This window comes from Sapajus apella, unplaced genomic scaffold (assembly GCF_009761245.1).
Source record: "Sapajus apella isolate SASKATOON/1434 unplaced genomic scaffold, GSC_monkey_1.0 scaffold20, whole genome shotgun sequence".
NCBI lineage: Eukaryota > Metazoa > Chordata > Mammalia > Primates > Cebidae > Sapajus > Sapajus apella.
This window is the reverse complement of record NW_022436960.1, coordinates 9,812,323-9,831,989: the sequence shown is the minus strand read 5'-3', so window position 1 is coordinate 9,831,989 and position 19,667 is coordinate 9,812,323. Positions and strand designations below refer to the sequence as shown.

Below are 19,667 nucleotides of genomic sequence, written 5' to 3'. Positions count from 1 at the left end.
AATAAATAAAATAAAAAAAAATTATTAGAAGCTCTGTTATAGCTGAGAGGCTCAATTAGGCACCACCTTATAACTTTCTGAAGACTTAATAAAGAATCTTAGAGTTATAGACCATATTCTTCCTTTGATCTTTATCCTGAGGCCATTCTTTCTTTGAGAATCTTTTGTAAGCTTGAGGGACTAGGATTTCAAACTGTTCTGTTTTCTAAATCAGCATGTCCTGGCTCTGGGGACATACTTAACATATTTGACACCCATGGTAGATCATTTTTTAACACTTCTCTCTTTATATGACAAAGTTATTTGTAGTAATAAGGTTCAAATTAGCACATTTTTATTGCTTATCCTTTAATCAATGTTGTGTTTTACATAGACATTAATTTGGAGAACTTCCATTAAGTTCAAAACAGTTCAGAATTGTTTGATCTTGCCCTGGGCAGTTTATATTCTACCTCTTTGGTACCGCATATTCCCTGAACATTATAACTGAAATAAGCAATGATAGCATCGTCATTAGAAAGATAAAGAAGGCCGGGCGCAGTGGCTCACACCTGTAATCCCAGCACTTTGGGAGGCCGAGGCGGGTGGATCACGAGGTCAAGAGATCGAGACCATCCTGGTCAACATGGTGAAACCCCGTCTCTACTAAAAATACAAAAAATCAGCTGGGCATGGTGGCACATGCATGTAATCCCAGCTACTCAGGAGGCTGAGGCAGGAGAATTGCCTGAACCCAGGAGGCGGAGGTTGCGGTGAGCCGAGATTGCGCCATTGCACTCCAGCCTGGGTAACAAGAGCAAAACTCCATCTCAAAAAAAAAAAAAAAAAAGAAAGATAAAGAGACAGACCTTGATTATTTCAATTATGTGATATTGTGAGACCACTTGTAGTTATTTCTATGTGTTTAAACTTCAAAATGAAGCAAAGTGGCTGGAGTGAACTTTTGAAAACATGCCCAGCTGAATCTCCATCTAAGGGAAGTCTCTCTAGTTTACTTTGGAAATGACTGAGCTGAATCCACATGGGTTGAGGGCTTTCAAACATATTATCAAAACTTAGTAGGAATCCCAGCAATTATTTGGAACTTCCATCAACTGAAGATTATTTTGGAGGAAACGTATTTTATTGCTGACATTGTTTAGAATTGATGGCATCTGGTAATAAAGCAGACTGACTTTTAGTTGGTATTCCAGATATTATCATATGCATTGTATCCAGATACTCCATAAGAAATTACTCTGAATTTAGCAGCATCAAACAGCAACATTTAATTATGTTCATAGACTCAGTGGATCAGAGGTTTGGACAGGGAATGATGGAGATAGCTTGTTTCTGTTTGATGATGTTTGAGGCCTTATCTGGGAAGACTTGAATAGCTGAGGGTTTTAATTATCTAGAGGTTTCTAGATCATACATTTGGGTTCTGGGGTGAGGTGACTTGAAGAGTATGCTAAGCCAGCACTGTTGACTCAAGACATAAACATAGTTTCTCCCTGTGGCTTGACTGTCTCATGGCATTATGGCAGAGACCTGGGAGGAGTATCCTGATGAGGAAATATCTGAAGAGAACATCTCAAGGCAGCAGGTGGAAGCTGCATGTCCTTTTATAAACATCATTTCTGTCATGCTCTATTGGTTGAAGCAGCTGCAAGTCTGTCCAGATTCAAGGGGAGGGACACTGTCTCTGATTTCTTGATGGGAAGAGATAGTTTCCATCCCTCAGGTCATAGATGATTTACATTCTTTCCACTTGCAAAATGTTGGCTGGAGGTCCAAGGTCTTCTCATCAAAATCAGGTCCAGGTATGGACGAGGCTCTTTGGGCTTGGCTCCTTAAGTATTCTTCCTCTTGCTTTGAATACCTGTAAATGAAAGAGATGTTACCTGCAACCAGCACAGCTAGCATGCAATAGTGATACAGGGGTAGGATTACTGCAGGAGACACTCGGGTAAAAAGTGAGGAAATGAGAGGAAGGTAGTCATGGGTCCTTAGAAATTCTGAAGATCACAGAGCACATGTGACGTGTTCCTTAGTTAGGTGCCAGTCCTGCTTCCTGGGAGCTGGTCGTTTTGACTCCAGGCCTCACCCTCTAGGAGATGTCCATCTTTTCCTTCTCATAAAAAGTAGCCTGTCATTTACAGCTAAGTAGTTTTATCAGCTTATATTTTTGGTTATAGAAGTTTGAAAGTCCCAAAACTTCTTTTTTGGACTGTCTCTGTCCCTTTCAATCTATAGTGGTATAATTCCAATAAAAATGGGCTTTTCTGTCTCAATTTATAAACCTGCTTCATTAAACGTGAGTCAAACACACAAACCTCTTTGGGATAAGTCCTTCTACACCTTATACTCCCTATGAGTCTGCTGGGAACAATGATTTTACGATTCTTAGAACCCTTACTGTAGAATGAAGAGGATGCTGAGGTATGCCCTTAAGATCCTTAGAAGGGCCTCCCCTTTTTTTGTCTATCTAAAAGAGTCTATGGTGTACCCTCTCAAATTCTGAGTTCTTAACAAAGGGTTTTATATTCAAGCCCTTACCATCATTTTTTCCTACTGAGACCACGTAAGACCACATTTTCCTGCTAGGGCCCTGGATTTTATGTTTGCCTTGAAACTTTTTCTTACCTTGAGAATCCTATGCTGGCTGGAAAGACTGTCCTGAGCTCGATAATTTCCCTTTAAATTCTAGGTGAAAACAATTAATTCATTCTTTTGTTTATCTCCCTCCTCTCACAAGCTCTGAGTTCATAAAGGCTTGAGTCTAACACCCCCTTGGGGGTGTTCGCATCTTCACAAGCACTATTGAATGACGTTGAATATGTGGTGGTGGCATCTCTGATAGGCTTGGGGGCACTTCTCCAATAGCTTCATGTGGGTGCTGCCTCACTCCTCTGCCTCTCACCAGGGCAGCTTGGACAGTGGCGCCCCTGAACTTTGAAATGTCTTATACTCCACCCCTGTTCTCATTCCCATCACTTCATTTGCGGTTCCCTTCCTGCAGCTGACGTCAACGCTGACTCTATGAAGGGTTCTGACTGTGTAGGTCCCTGTGGTCTTCATAGAGTGCTGGTGGGCATGGAAAAGCCTGGTTTGAGGCCATCGCCTTGGCACAGCACAATCTCTGTCTTTGAATGCAGCATCTACCTGTCCTTGAATGCGGTAGGGACAGAGGAGCTGCAGCGGAAATCTACTCTTTGAGGTGGATAAAATAATTTTGCAAGAGTTTATTCTGGGAGGTAACATTATTTCTTTTATTCCCTGATGTGCTGTGATGTTGCATTCTCTGATCCATGGTTCTATTTTTTTCTTTATATTTCTGCTGAAAACTCATGGAATGTTAACTTGAAATAATCCAGAAAGTGTCCTCCTCCTCACTCCCCCTGTGGCCGAGGTAACTTTACACAGGGCTTCCCAACGCAGTTCCACTGATATTTAGAGCATTTCGACTACACACAGGAATAGAAAACACTCCTTGCCTTTATGTTTTAACTGTGACTGAAATCTACCTGGTTGGAGAATAACCTGCGCTTTGGGAACTAGTGGCCCTTGAAGGTGTTGTCACTTCTAGTGGCCCCTGAAGTTTTCATTTATTCTGATTTTTAGCCAAGTTTACCTCAGCGGTCAGTTTTAATTGATTTCACTTTCTTGGCTTCTAGAACTGCAGCTCCCATGTTAGAAGAGCAGTTGTCACCTGCTTCTCAGCAGGGTGCTGTGGTCGTCACGGAAACAGGCCTGTTCGGTACTGCAAGAGGTGCCACTCGAATCATCACAGTAATGAAGTAGGGGCCGCCGCGGAGACCCATCTCTATCAGACCTCCCCTCCGCCCATCAACACCCGGGAATGCGGCGCTGAGGAGCTGGTCTGCGCTGTGGAGGCCGTGATCAGGTAACACGCGGTTTCTTAGTAGCTGCCTCTGACAACTCCACCTTGCTTTGAGCTAACCTCCGCACACTGAGATGTGCATATTTAATGCAACCTCAAATGCCCTTAGCCCAGCAGCTCACCTTCCCACAGTGTGGTAATGATGCTATTTTAATTCATGAATTCAGTGAATATTTTTACGGATGCCAGTTATGTGCAAAGTACTATGATGGGCACTTGGGAGGCAGGAGGGGATAAAATATAGTCTTTGCCCTTAAGTTACCCATGTAGGGACTAGAAAAACATAAGCACGCCGTTATTATCAGGTTTGGTGAGCTCAGTAATGGCATTGAGCAGTGGGCGTTAGAACTAGGCAAAGGAGCCAATCAGAGTGAGGGGTGTGACTAGGCTTGGCTTGACTGACAGCAGGGTTACCCAGTCAGGAGGCGGGGAAGGCTAAAAGAGCGAATTATCTGCACAGGAACCAGGTGCGGAAAACTCCATGTAATTTCTCCCCCCCACTTTTTGTGGGGAACGGGGTCTCGCTATATTGCCCAGGCAGGTCTCGAACTCCTGGGCTCAAGCTATCCTCCCGCCTCTGCCTCCCTAAGAGCTGGGATTACAGGCGTGAGCCACCATGTAATTTCATACTGGGATAAACCACTACCTTGTGGAATCAGGGACAGGTCCTGCAGGCTGCTGGGTTTTTCTTCTATCACATGACCAAACAACAACAACAAAAAGGCAGTTGAAATAACTTCTACACTTGCTCTCCTTTTGTCTGATACTCATCGAGGCAAGATTTTTTTTTTTTTCTTTTAAAACGGAGTCTCTCTCTCTGACGCCTGAGCTGGAGCGCAGTGGTGCGATCTCGACCGACTGCAACCTCTGCCTCCCGGGTTCAAGGTATTCTCGTGCCTCAGCCTCCGGAGTAGCTGAGATTACAAGTGTGCGCCACCACACCCAGCTAATTTAGGTATTTTTAGTAGAGACAGGGTTTCACCATGTTGGTCAGGCTGGTCTCAAACTCCTGACCTCAAGTGATCCACCCGTCTCAGCCTCCCAAAAGTGCTGGGATTACATGTGCGAGCCACCGCGTCTGGCCACTAAGTGTTGTTTTTTAAAATTGGTACTTGTTTAGCAAATGGAAAAATAATTTTCATTGCTTCACTTTCATGTCTTTGAATACCAGATGCTGAATATTTTCCATTTGGGTAAAAGCTCCTCAGTTTTTCCTTGTATCATACATTTGCTGTCTGCACAGTTTCATGATAGTTAAAGAGGAAGTATTGACTTATAGTAGGATGGTTGGCGAACCAGAAGTCAGAGGGCATCAGTTCTGTTTGATTCTAATTGATAGGAGGAACTAGCCTCTTTGTGTCTCAGATTGTTCATTTTTGAAATGGGGATGGAGTATAAAATAGTAAGAAAATAAAATTAGACATCTTGGAGTAACTCAGGATGCACAGTACTCAGTAACTCAGTAACAATACTCAAAGAAGAGCAATCCAGAATGCTTGAGTACTCAGGAGGTACTTCCTCAGAATGGGTCATGATCTAGAATGTGTTTTTTCACAGTCTAACTTGAAATCTCACTGCTCTTTGGCAGCTTGTTGAAAGAAGCTGAGTTCCATGCTGAGCAGCGGGAATATGAGCTGAACCGGCGGCGGCAGCTGGGCCTCTCCTCTTCCCACCATTCCCTGGATAATGCTGACTTTGATAACAAGGACGATGACAAACATGACCAGAGGCTGCTCAGTCAATTCGGAATCTGGTTCTTAGTAAGAAAAAGAAATTAACTATTTTCCACTTTCTTATTTCTCATTCCACAATTGTATTGATGAAGACTTTATCTTATTTTTTATTTTTTTTTTAAAGGAATAAGTAGTGAAAAATTAACCTTAGCAATGGGACTGAATTCTCTATGGCAGTAGCTCTGAACCCTGAGCTGCATGTTAGATTTACCTAGGATAGTTAAAAACTGACAACGTCCAGATCACATTCCAGAATCTTGGGAATTTTTTAAACATATCTTAGCCGTTGATTTTGATAAACAGCCGGGTGTTAAAACAGTATCAGAGGTACAAGTAGGAAATCTGCTAGTAGTATATATTGTCAAATACTAGATTCAATAACATTTACAGATTAATTCACGTCCCATCACCTATGCAGATGAAGTTTTTCGTTTATTTATGGTAAGTCTGTGTACACCAGAGAAGTTATAGCTAAAGTAATGCAAGGAATATAATTACTATTGACTGATTTAACGGCAACATCTATTCAGTAGAGATCAAACATACAGATCTAAAGTCCCACTCAAGCTGAATTTACCAACTCTGCAGAGAAGCAGGCTTTTGTTTTGCCCATTGGAGACATAGATTCAGTCTGCATAGTGATATGTCTCTACTATGCTTGCACATAGTTTTGTGAAAAAGTCTTTACCAAATTGGCATTTAATTGTTGATTTCACATATCTTGCTTTCTAGAAGTTATTATCTAATGACACAGTGCCTACTACTGTGAACTCTTTGAAGGCAAGGACAGTGTTTTAATTATTTATTTTTATTCCTGGACACTGCCATAGTACTTAATAAAAGATTAGTTCATAGTAAATGAATGAATGATGTTTTAAAAAGTCTATTTATGATAGTGAATTAGGGGACTCCCAGATAATCCAAATTATTACTAATACAAAATTCTTAGTGAAATATGATCATTTTAGAACTGAAATGTATATAGATCATTTTCATTGAGGTTATGGATGAAATACCATTTTGTTGACCTAATTTTTTTTTTTTTTTTTTTTAGGCAGAGGCTTGCTTTGTTGCCAGGCTGGAGTGCAGTGGTTTGATCTTGGCTCACTGCAACCTCTGCCTCACGGGTTCAAGCGATTCTCCTGTCTCAGCTTCCTGAGTAGCTGGGACTACAGGCGCGCACAACCATGCCCAGCTAATTTTTGTACTTTTAGTAGAGACAGGGTTTCACCAAATTGGCCAAACTAGGCTTGTCTTGAACTCTTAACCTTGAGATCGACCCACCTCAGCCTCCCAAAGTGCTGGGATTACAGATGTAAGCCAGCACGCCCTGCCTGTTGACCTAACTTTTTAGAAGAGTTTATCTGGTGCAGATTATGTAATAGATTTCTTGTAGGAGAAAATGCTTAATTAGAAGATGAACTCTTGAGGGAAAACCACTGTTGCAATCCATCTCTCCCTGTAGAAAGGAACACAGTTTCCGGATAAGCAATCCCCATTTTTTTTTTTTTTTTTTTTTTTTGAGACGGAGTTTCGCTCTTGTTACCCAGGCTGGAATGCAATGGCGCGATCTCGGCTCACCGCAGCCTCCGCCTCCTGGGTTCAGGCAATTCTCCTGCCTCAGCCTCCTGAGTAGCTGGGATTACAGGCACGTGCCACCATGCCCAGCTGATTTTTTGTATTTTTAGTAGAGACGGGGTTTCACCATGTTGACCAGGATGGTCTTGATCTCTTGACCTTGTGATCCACCTGCCTCGGCCTCCCAAAGTGCTGGGATTACAGGCGTGAGCCACCGCGCCCGGCAGCAATCCCCATTTTTAAAACTGCCAATTTCACCTGTTTCTATTCTGTACACACAAGGAAAAAACAAGAAACAGCCTATTTCAAATGGATTATCTGGGATATTTTTTACTTATTTTTGCCTTTTAATCCACCCATAATAATTTTGTAAAGGTGGATGGAAGCTGAACAAGGTTCTAATCTACCTACTTCTAGGTGAGCCTCTGCACACCCAGTGAGAACACACCTACAGAAAGCTTGGCCCGGCTGGTGGCTATGGTGTTTCAGTGGTTTCACTCCACTGCATATATGATGGATGATGAAGTGGGAAGTCTGGTGGAAAAGCTGAAGCCTCAGTTTGTCACCAAATGGCTGAAGACAGTATGTGATGTTCGCTTCGATGTCATGGTCATGTGCCTTCTTCCTAAACCCATGGAATTTGCCAGAGTAAGTGGAAGCCTATAGCTTGCACCTTGTTGGAGAGGAGGACTCGGGGAGAAGTGCTGCCTTAGCCATGAGGTATTATCAGTGTCTGTGGAGGAGGAACATCTCTCCTTATTTTAATTAATATAGCTAAATGATTTTAGTAACTATATCTTGGTTGATGTGCTACTTTGATTTTGTTTTGGGATGAGGAAGAATGGCAAGGTGAATTTGTGAGGTATCTTTAACCATTTAAGGGACTATTCTTTCTCGACATTGCTGATTTTTTTTTTTTTTAATTAGGATCTTGCTATGTTGCCCAGGCTGGCCGCCTTGAACTCCTAGGTTCAAGAGATCCTCCTGCCTCAGCCTCTGGAGTAGCTGGGAAGCTAAATATTATTATTAAGAAACAACAAGGCCAGATGCAGTGGTTCACGCCTGTAATCCCAGCACTTTGGGAGGCCGAGGCAAGTTGATCACTTGAGGTTGAGAGTTCGAGACCAACTTGATCAATGTGGAGAAACCCTGTCTATTAATAATAATAATAATAATAAAAATTAGCCAGGCGTGGTAGCACATGCCTGTAATCCCAGCTACTCCGGAAGCTAAGGCAGGAGAATCACTTGAATCCAGGACGCAGAGGTTGCAGTGAGCCGAGATTGTACCATTGCATTCCAGCCTGGGCAACAAGAGCAAACAACAACAACAACAACAACAAAGCCTTTCTGTGAGGTTACTAGAGTTCAGTCCTCTTTTGATTTAGAATCTTTGGAAAGATTACCATTCAACTAGGGGAAATGTTTTTTCTTTTTTTAATCATGTATATATCTACAGATGAATGGTGGAAGTCCCTGCCCTGCCATTTGAAATGCCAAAAAGGTTCAGAATCAGACAAAATACACCTATTCCTCTAACTTATGGAACAGATTTCTCTGTGCTTATCCTCTTGCCTCTGCCTCAGTGGATCAGATCTAAGATGATTCCATGTTTCTTTTTTTCTTTTATTTTTTGAGACAGGATCTCACTTTGTCACCCAGGCTGGACTGCAGTAGCATCGTCATACTCACTGTAGCCTTGAACTCCTGGGCTTAAGCGATCCTCCCACCTCAGAGACTACAGGCATGCATCACCACATCCATCTAATTAAAAAAATTTTTTTGTAGAGATGGGGTCTCTCTATGTTGCTCAGGCTGGTCTCAGAGACTTGGCCTCCAGCAATCCTTCTGCCTCAGCCTCCCAAAGTGCTGAGATTACAGGCATGAGCTGCTGTGAGCAGCCCATATTCTTTGAATATGATAAAATTTGTATCTAACCCAGAAAGGTAGATGTCCAGAACCAGGTTTTGGCAAAAGGAACGTGAAATTTTTTTGCAAGTATTTTCTAAGTTTTATATTTATTTGCAATTTTTTATTTCCTTTCAAGGACATCTTGAGGCAGTTTTCAGTATAAACCTGTGCTAAAGTAGGACATTTAAAGACAAAACAGAGCACAGACTGTCTATAGGAGTAACTTTTATTGGATTTTCAGGACTCAGCGCGATCTGTGCACTTATAGAGATGTACTTCTTTCTTCTTTGGTGCCACCTACTGACTCACTTAGAAAATTGAATTTTTGCCTAATGGAAATTTCCCATTTTCTGACACTCTTTGTGTTGATATATTTTCTATAATTACGTGTCTTGGAATACTGAAGGATTGATGTGACCTGCCTCTGGAAAATGAGAGTAAATGATTATGTTGGGAGAAAAACTTTTCTTATCCCAACTTAGGTGCAGATGTTTTGGGGCCTGCAAATTAACTGATAGTAGATTAACTGGAGAGAAGAGAAAGTTTCTTTCTGAGTGCATGTGGGAGAGCTCAGTGATAGATTACTTCCTGAATAGCCCAAGATGAAAGATGTATATACCAAACTTAACAGAAGTTTTCTTAAGGGCTTCAGTGAGAAGGTATGGAAGATTCCATTGGGTGTTTTGATGCCACTTGAGCTGGGCAGGAACTGGGCTATCTCCACAGCAGCTGAATTCACAGGAAACTCCCTTTGGAGGGGCATAACAGAAGGGTTTTCTCTGGAGACTCTGCTTGAGTCACACAATGGAAGTTCAAATAAAATTTCTTTTTGCATCTTCTTTAGCTTAAATGTTTTCACTTTAAAATAATCTTTATACCAACTCTAGGGTTTCAGTGGTTAACATTTTCCCTATCATCCCTTGAAGTTTCAACATATGTAAAAGAAGCTGATTGCTAAAGAGGGTAGGTTTAGGTTAGAAATTGTGAGATAAGAGATCTGCAGAGGGAAGAGGAGCATAGAATGAGGAAACAGAAAAGCACAGAGTAATGGTTGGGTTAGATTATACACCTAGGTTTTGAGTACAGAGGGCAGGCAGTTGAGAAGATGTCTAGATGTCGGGCTTGAAGCATGTTTAGATGGTGGAGTGAGAACATCAGTGTCACAGCTATGGTTATTTTCCAGAGCAGAGCAGGGAAGAGGTGAGTGTTTGGTGAACTTCCTGAGTGGACCAAACTGTTGCATCAATAAGTCCTTTGAATTTTATATCATGGTGTCCCATTTCAGCTTTTAGGGCTTTGTAACAAGATAACCTAGAGTCTTAATAATGATCCAGGAAGACAGGCTTTAGTTCTTAGTGATGCCATGTCAGGTGTGTAGGAGAAAGATTAGATGTGTTAATTACTGACAAAATGGGCAAGACAGAAGGATCTAGTTTACAAAGAGGTGAAAAATATTTCAAACATGATGAACAGGACTAGATTCTGATCACTCACAAGAGTGGGTTATAGTTTTTCATCAAAACATAAAATTTCTCTCTACAATCACCTGCATTTTTTGATCAAAGATAATCAAAGTAAGATTACTTTTGGTTACAAAATTAGTCTCATTAAATTTAGTCTGATCATCTGCACAAGCACAGCAAGAATGGTAATTGACCACTTAGAGCTTTTTAAAGTTTGCATTGCCAGAACTCTTATAAGGAATCTCAGATTGGGTGGACTTTTAGAGGTTTCTTGATGCTAGAAGTTAAGCCAAGAACTTGTCATCAGACTTAATCTGTAATATTTATAGATTTGGGTGAATTCCTTTCTTCTTGAGGTCTCCCAAATATTCCATTTCCTAGGAAGTGACCTTTTTTACTCATCTGTAAGGCTGAGAATTCTGTAATGCTGGTATCAGAACACTTTTTCCAAGAGGGCTTTGAAAACATTGGCTTTATAAAGTCACTCTTAGTTTCTTAAAATTGTTTAGTCATATCAGATTCCACACAATTCTCAAATATGACATTCCACGAAGGCTTGGTAATGTAACTGAAACTGGCTGATGGGTTCTTCCTGCCTGCTGCACAAACAACATCAACTGACAGCATTGAGTAAAGAAAGTTTTATTGACATGAGGCCAGCCATGCCACACAAGAGACTGAGTTATTGCTCAAATCAGTCTCATCAAAGGCTTGTAGCTTAGGGGTTTTTCGAAGCCAATTTGTGGGAAGGAGTGGGGTTGGCTAGGCAGTGGGTGCTTGCTGCCGCCGATAGTTGTGTTGGAGATGAAATCATAGGGAGTTGAAGATGTCCTCTTATGCTGAGTCGATTATAGGTGGGACCACAGGAGGGGTTGGCAGGTCCAGCTGGAGCCATAGGTGTCAGACATACAAAAAACATGAAAAGGTATCTCAAAACACCAATCTTAAGTTCTACCATAGTGATGTTATCTGCAGGAATAATTGGAGAAGTTGCATATCTTGTGACCTGTGGAATAACAGCTGGTAACTGTTTATGTCTACACCTCAGCAGAATTCAGGCTCCTTTCCTCCTCCTAGCCTTGTGGTTTCTTTAGAAAGGCATTTGAATTTTGGAGAAGGGCTACTATTATTTAAACTATAAGCTAAATGTCTCCCAAAGCTAGCTTGGCAGCTTGAATGCTAAAGGCAACAGGGGGGTTGGCTAGATCAGATCTCCTCCACTGTCATTATTTTCTCACTGTTATAATATTTGCAAAGGCAGTTTCATAACCAAGTTTCCCAATTATGTCCTGTTACAAGGAGAACAGATTCTTATTCGACTTATGCAAATAGCTATAATGCTACGACAATAAGAATATTCAAAAAGAGCTTCTGAATTCTGGAGGAATCAGGTAGAGAGAAAAAGGATGTATTTTATTTTTGTTTACAAAGCTATAAATCTACCAAATTATTGTAAGTTATAGGTAGCATAGGAGAAAAGAAAAAGGAGTTCCTTGCATCCAAAAAAGACAACATTGATTAAAAAACTAGCAATGTTCTAAAGAAAAAATGATACAAATTAGAATCATTTTTCATTTAGTCCCATGTAATTCAGTCTTGTTCTGCTTGATTGAGTTAGCGGTTAATGAACCCATTAGCTTCTCTGCTAAAGTTCTGGCAATCCTGACTCAGTCCAGTGGTTATGATCTCCATTATTTAAGCAATGCCATCAGAAGCCTTTACCCCAGAGTTCCTGTCATAGTCCTTTCCATGATCTCAGAGACAATCTGCTTATGTTGAAGATAAGCGTTCTTGCTAGTAGCTGATTGCTAGAGTTTAAGAAAAACATCAGATAACAATTACTGTCTAAATGACGAAAGGCTTAAAGTAGTCATTGTTAAAGATCTGCTAACAGTTCACTGTGATACAGTTGACAAGGCAGTTTTGTTGTTTCTGTGGTATGCAACATTAAAATAATAACTAAAATAACGGATAATATTTTGCCATGGTTGTCTACTATCAGACAAAGAAGCATAAAAATGTATCATGCCAGCAAGGGCATTGACAAATTTCTAGGAACTTTATATAATTCCCAAAATATTTATATTCATAACATTTACCTATACAAATGTAACCTAAGGACAGTTAAACATCTCTTTTTATTTGACAATGCTTTCCATAGAATTCAACATATCAAATAAACCTAATTAGTTTAGCATTTCTTTTTACAGGTAAGAACAAATCTTTTGAGATTTTCAAGGGTCCCTCTGGGAAATTTCAGTCAGTTCAAGACCAAGGTTTCATTTAGGATTTGGCTTTGGAAAGGCAAAATATCAAAAGTTATCAGAAATGCCAAAAGATTTGAGTACTTGATTAACCAACATTACAGGCCACTGTGAAACAATTCTTAGTTATTTATTTAACCTATATGACACTAAGAGATTTCAAAAGTAAATATAGGGGGTAACACAATTGTAAGAAACAAAAAGAGTAACAAAACTTAGCTCTTTTAACATTGAGAAGACTTGGTTCTCTTAAATAATCTAGGACATCATAAAGACAAAAAGCACAGGAGGCCAGGAGTGGTGGCTCATGCCTGTTATCCCAGCACTTTGGGAGACCAAGGTGGGAGGATCACTTGAGCCCAAGGGTTCAAGATCAGCCTGGGCAACCTAGGGATACCTTGTCTCTACAGAAAAGCAAAAAAACTTAGCCTGACATGTTGGCTCACACCTGTAGTCCCAGACACTTGAAAGGCTGAGACGAGAGGACTGCTGGGAGGTGGAGGCTCCATGAGCCATGGTCACGCGCTGCACTCCAGCCTGGGTGACAGAGTGGGACCCTGTCTCAAAAACAAAACAAAACAGAAAAACCCACAGGAAATTATTCTGATGAGACACAGAGTCTCTGTTTCTGTCTTAGTTTCTTCAGTTTGTTTGGGCTACAGTAGCAAAATATCATAGACTGGGTAGCTTATAAACAACAAATTTCTTATAGTTGTAGAGGCTGGGAAGTCACAGATCCAGGCACATTCAGTGTCTGGTGAGGTCCTACCTACTGGCTCATAGATAGTCCTTATGTTGTGGAAGGGGCAAGGTGGCTCTCTGGGGTCCCTTTTATAAGGGCATTCATTCATAAGGGCTCTGCTCTCATGATCTAATCACCTCCCGGTAGGCTCCGCCTCCTGACATCATCACATTGGTGATTAGGTGTCCCCATAAGAACTTTGGGGGGGACACAGACATTCAGACTGTGGTCGTCTCCTAGGCAGATTTTTCAAAAGGTAAAGAAAAACCTTTTACAACCTCTTATTAAGAACAGAAATAAGATAATCTAAAACAATGTTGTTGTTTTTTTAAGAGAGAAAACAAAACTCTAGCTTTGCATCAGTACACTGTTAATATTAAAGCTCATTTAAAAACCTTACAATAAATCTATTCAGTCTTAGCCAACATGGCCACATAAGATAAAATTCTCTTTCTCTGTCTTCCCCACACTTCCCTTTCAGGATTTGGTTCTTTTCTCCTCCTCATTCAGGAATAATGAGTAAACAATGCCTTTGGGAAAGAATTGCTCCTTTTCCCGTAACCAAACCACATTCTACATTACTTGGAACACTTTGCATACAGAGGTTTTTCCTTCATCCTGATTATGTCTAGTAGTTCAATTTATATATTATTCATTATAATTTTCAACCCTTAGTATCCTTTACTTTCCAGAGAAAACTGTTTAAGTAGACAACTGTGAATTGCCTGTTGTATATCAGCATTTTTTGGCATTTTAGCAAATTATGTGACTATACCATCTCACAATTTCTAGAGGCATCTTCTTCTTAGCACAATTCTTCAATGTGGCAAAAAGAACGTCCTCTTTAACAAACCCGAAAGTCTTTACTATCTGTACAAAATAAGAAGCTAAAAACAGATAAACCCATGATCAGCAATTAATGTGTTAATATTTTATACTACTTAGAAGTGATCTAGATTTTCAATGAGTATCTGCCATTTAATTTATCTGAGTCTACCATTAAGGTTTCAAGTTACCAAAAAGATTTTGAAAACTACATCTAAACTGAAACATTAGAAAATACAATTACTATTGATATGAACTTTGTCAGAATAATGATTCTATTTAATAAAAATCAAATCTATAAATTCTATAATCTTAAACATTGGTAAGTATATTAGTTTATTTGAGTAGTCAGCCCAGGTAGAAGCAAAAAGTATGCTCATCATGGTACTCTATGCTGATAACTGAAAACACAGCTGTTTTTATGAAACAGACATTATTATACTTGTTTCATTTGCAGATTTACTGAAATCACGTATACTCGAAATCTTGAAATTTAGGTTAGTTCCTATATTTCTGAGAGTTTTAGGAATATTTATTTTACGTATGTTAAAATGAAAACCTGAGACAAATGATATTTAACAGAGTTTAACTGAGCAAAGAAGAACTCTCAAGTCAGGCAGCCTCTGAGCCAGAATAGATTCAGAAAGGCTCCAGCATAGCCTGTGGTGGAAAAAAAGACAGGAAAAGGAAAGTGACTTACAGAAAATGGAAATGAAATACAGGAACAGCCAGATTGGTTACATCCTGGTGTTTGCCTTATTAACAGTTGGCTGTCTTTGATTGGCCAAAATTTGGTGATTGGCACAAGAGTAGGTTACAATCTGTTTATACATGCAGTTAGGTTACAGTTCACTGTGTATACATAGAAAACATTGGGCCAAACTTGGAATATGTAAGAAGTCAGCTCTAGGCTAAACTTAATTTAACACATAAGCGGATATTTTTTGCAACTGTCAATCTGAATTAATCAAAAGGATCAGAAATCAGTTTTAAAGCATTTATTTAAGCAAAAAGCCGGGAATGACCATTCAGCAAACATGGATTCTAGAGAAATGGGGTTAGTGCTCTGCAGTTAAAAGTTAAGGCCTTGCTTATATAGGCAGAAAACAAAGAAATTTAGTAGGATTACAACATTTTGTACACAGGGTGGTTTATGAATTGCAGCAATTTAATTAGTTAAAATTTGTTTTCATTTCCATACAGCTAGTTTTCTTTTCTTTCTTTTTTTTTTTTTTTTTTTAAGATGGGGTTTCACCATGATGGTCAGGCTGGTCTTGAACTCCTGACCTCAGGTGATCCACCCACCTTGGCCTCCTAAAGTGCTAGGATTACAAGCGTGAGCTACCACGTACGACCCTCCATACAGCTAGTTTTCATTGCCTTTCCAATTTAAAAGAATATATTTAACATTTCATCCTAGACAATGTGATAGTCATGGAGTCTCTCTGAGAGAGGAAAGAGGGACATTAATCTATAATGAAGATCAACAGCTAAGAGGGAAGGAGTCAGACTTGGCACAGGGCCTCCTGCCTGTAATCCCAGCACTTTTGAGAGGCTGAGGCGGGTAGATCATGAGATCAGGAGTTTGAGACCAGCCTGGCCAACATGGTGAAGCTCTGTCTCTCCTAAAAATACAAAAATTAGCCGGGCCTGGTGGTATATGCCTGTAATCTCAACTACTTGGGAGGCTGAGGCAGGAGAATTGCTTGAAGTTAGGAGCTGGAGGTTGCAGTGAGCCGAGATTATACCACTGCACTCCAGCCTGGGCAACAGAGCAAGACTCCGTCTCAAAAAACAAAAAGAGGGAAGGAGTCTTCCTTGGCCCCATTTAGTCATTTACTACATTTTACAAAATAATGTAAGTAAGAAAAAAAGCTAATCTGTAATTAGAGAAAGAAGGTTGCAGTTGCCTAGGTTGCAGCTGCCTGTTTACATGACTCAGGTCCCATAATCACATTTGCTTAAGGCTCAAAATATTTTAAAGTTCCAGCAGCTTAGACTTTGAGTTACTTATTTCAAAAACACATTTAGAATAGAGGTCTCTTAAGGAATTTTATAAAGTAATTTGTCAATATTCTCCGGGGGTAAGATGATACCACATATACGTAATATATATACATATGTTACAGACCACAGGCTCTTTGTCTCCCCATGTAATGGAAATTAACATGGGGCCAAGAGGATTTCATAGATAAAGCTTTAATTTTGGGACTTGTTGCCAACTGCAAAGGAGACAGTGGAGGCACTAGAATCCTCAGCTGGTTCCCCAAAAAGAGCTGGAAGGTTTTTTTTTAAGGCAAAGTGTGGGAATTGATATCAGTGGTAGAGTATATAGGCTGGGTTGGGCGATGCATGTGAGGGGTAGGGTATGCAGGTTAGCAAAGCTGGTTGTGATGGTTGTCTTGAAAAATGGGCCACCTGCTGGTCTGGCCAGTGGCAACAAGGCCGCAAATTAATTGTTCAGCATTCCTTCCCGAAATGGGAGATTTGGCAACCATGGTTTAATTTGGATCTCCTTGGTTTAATCAGTGTCTGGCATTGTTTAAGTAAAAGGCATGGCTAAACATTTTAAGATCACAGAAGAACAATACAGAATGGCTATTTTCTTTGTATGACTATTAATGGGTATGCATTGGTGAGGTAGTGGTGTGGGTTTTGAGATCAGTGGGAATGCATGAAAGAAAGCTCTGTTGGGGGTGAACTGAAGCCAAGCTCCATCCTTACTGTCTCATTCCCCTCTGAGAGATTTCACCCTTTTCATTCTTAAGGAAAAAGGACTGAAGGTCTCATCTTCTGAAGCTATACAGAACAGCTGTGCTAAACAGGGTTGTTGTCCCTGTCTAACCTTAGAGGAGCATAGAAATCTCTCACTGACTGTTCTAGAGACCAATAGGAATTAGGATATTCCTGAGGTGGTATGGGTTGGAATTCTTGGGCCATCATTAGCTCAACTTAGAACTGTTGAAGCCTGGAAGGCATAAACTTTAACCATCTCTACACCTATTGAATATAACAAATAATTATTTTAAAAATCAAATAGCACCCAGTGATAATTAATGAAATGCCTAAGTCCAGTTTAACAATGCTTATGAGAAGAAATCAGATGCCATTTGGAATTTAAGTGAATAGGCTGGTGAATGAGTCTCCTGCTGTCTGAAATACAAGGCAAACATACTTTTAATAAGAGACATTTCTATGGAAACGAAAGAAAAACAACTATTAATGGTGGGCATAATCTACCCAGGTATTAGGCTCAAAGCATTTTTAGTTACAAAGGAGGAAGGTGGTGGTAATTTTTCAAGTTTTCTTGCTAGTATTATAAAGAATAAGCCTTAGTTTACAAGGCCTTAGGGAAAATGTAGTAGCAATTTTATTGAGTTTAAATTAGAAAAATGGAAGAAAAATTTTAAAATGTTAGTTTGGAGACTTGTAACCTAGAAAATAATATTAAAAATCTCAAAAACAACAGATAATACTTGAACCTACAACAGGTGTATTACAGTCTTTTTCTCTCCAGGCTCTCATTTTTACCAAAGATAAATTATGGTAGGACTGATGTGTTTGCAAAGTAAGTTTTAGTTTAATTATATTTGGTTTGATTATTTGCATAAAGTACAGCAAAAATATTTGCCATATAAGCTTTTTATTTAATTGGCTTTTCTGGAACTTTGTTTTATAAGGATTCTCAGATTAGACTTTTTAAAGCTGTGAGCCTAGCTATGGATTTATCTGTGCCTGCAAACACTTACATCAATTGGGTGAATTCCTCCCCTCTCGAGGTCCAAAGATAACTTGAGGCTCCTGGACCTGATAGAAAGTGACATTCTTTACTTACCAAAGGTCAGGAACCCTGTACAAGGACTGCACAGATAGGATATGAGGGCAGTTTTTCCATGGGGCTCTTATTGGCTTTATAAGTCAACCTCAATTCCTAGAAAAGCAGCATGAATGCATGCCATTCTCGTCAAAGCCTCGATAAAATAACCAGTGTCCCCAGTTATGTCCTGTTACAAAGGAAAACAGATTCTTAAGGCACTTTGGCAAACACTATATTGCCATAAGTTAGAATACTCATATATTATTTCCACATTCTGCAGAAATTAGGTAGAGAGAAATATGCTCAAAATTTTGCTTCTAGGTTATATTTTACTCAATTGTTAAAAGTTATAAATAGTTTACAACTCTGAAAAACAAAACAAAAAGGGTCAGCAGCATTTCAGGAAGAAAAGGTCATAAAAAGATTATTTTAATCTTCTATTAGTTTTAGTCCATGCAATTAAGTACTGTTCTGCTTGATACTTATGGACACATTAGCTTGAAATGTCCAAAAAAGTGTCCAAAAATAAGTGTCCAAAAAAATGTCCCTCTATACTGATGGCTCAATCTCTAAAGTTGTCAGAGACCTGCATTCAGGACTATCCATGAGAGTCCTGTAGCTGATTATAAACTCTCTTTTGGAAAGAATCAAAACAAGACAATTGTCAGTGGATGACAAGTCTTAGGGTAGCCACAGTTAAAGATGCAATCAACAGGGAAATCTGGTCATTTCTGTGGCACACAATAATTTAACATAACAATCATAATTGATAGCATATACTTAGGCATATCAGAATTATAGGAATCTTATATAATTTTGGAATACACATTAATCACACATTTATATGAATATAATCTAAAAAAGTTAAACACCATTTTAAATGAGATAGCATTTCCTGTATGATTTTAATACACAAAACAAGCTGCATATGTCTCTTTTGGACTTCAGAGGACCTACTATACCAAAAGGTTGATTAGGTCAAAAAAGGCTTAATTCAGGATTTGATTTTGGTAAGCTTGTTAAATATCAAAATTTAAAACACTTGATATCACAAAATGGACCACAGTTTATTTATGTAACCAATGTGATTAATTCAAAGATTTATAAACAGCAAAAATCCTTTAGTCTTTCGTAGAGAGAGGACTCAGCTTTCCGAATAACCAGACCCAATAAAGACAGCATAGCTGGGTACAGTGGCTCACGCCTGTAACCCCAGCACTTTGGGAAGTCGAGGCGGGTGGATCATGAGGTCAGGAGTTCGAGACCAGCTTGGCAACATAGTGAAACCCCATCTCTACTAAACATACAAAACGTAGTTGGGTGTGGTGGCACAAACCTGTAGTCCCAGCTGCACAGGAGGCTGAGGCAGGAGAATCACTTGAACCCAGGACGCTGAGGTTGCAGTGAGCTGAGACCATGCCATTGCACTCCAGCCTGGGCAACAGAGCAAGA

The 19,667-nt window shown here is 39.7% G+C and overlaps 1 protein-coding gene across 19 annotated transcripts in view; it reads left to right on the top strand.

Moving 5' to 3' along the window:
* The window catches only part of UNC79 (unc-79 homolog, NALCN channel complex subunit), a 279,776-nt gene that overhangs the window by 107,366 nt on the left and 152,743 nt on the right, over positions 1-19,667 (top strand). For all 19 annotated transcript variants that reach the window (XM_032287551.1, XM_032287562.1, XM_032287558.1 and 16 more), the window contains 3 exons: positions 3,657-3,886; positions 5,472-5,643; positions 7,612-7,842. In XM_032287551.1, coding sequence (XP_032143442.1) covers positions 3,657-3,886; positions 5,472-5,643; positions 7,612-7,842 — 633 coding nt within the window. The remainder of the gene's footprint in view (positions 1-3,656; positions 3,887-5,471; positions 5,644-7,611; positions 7,843-19,667) is intronic.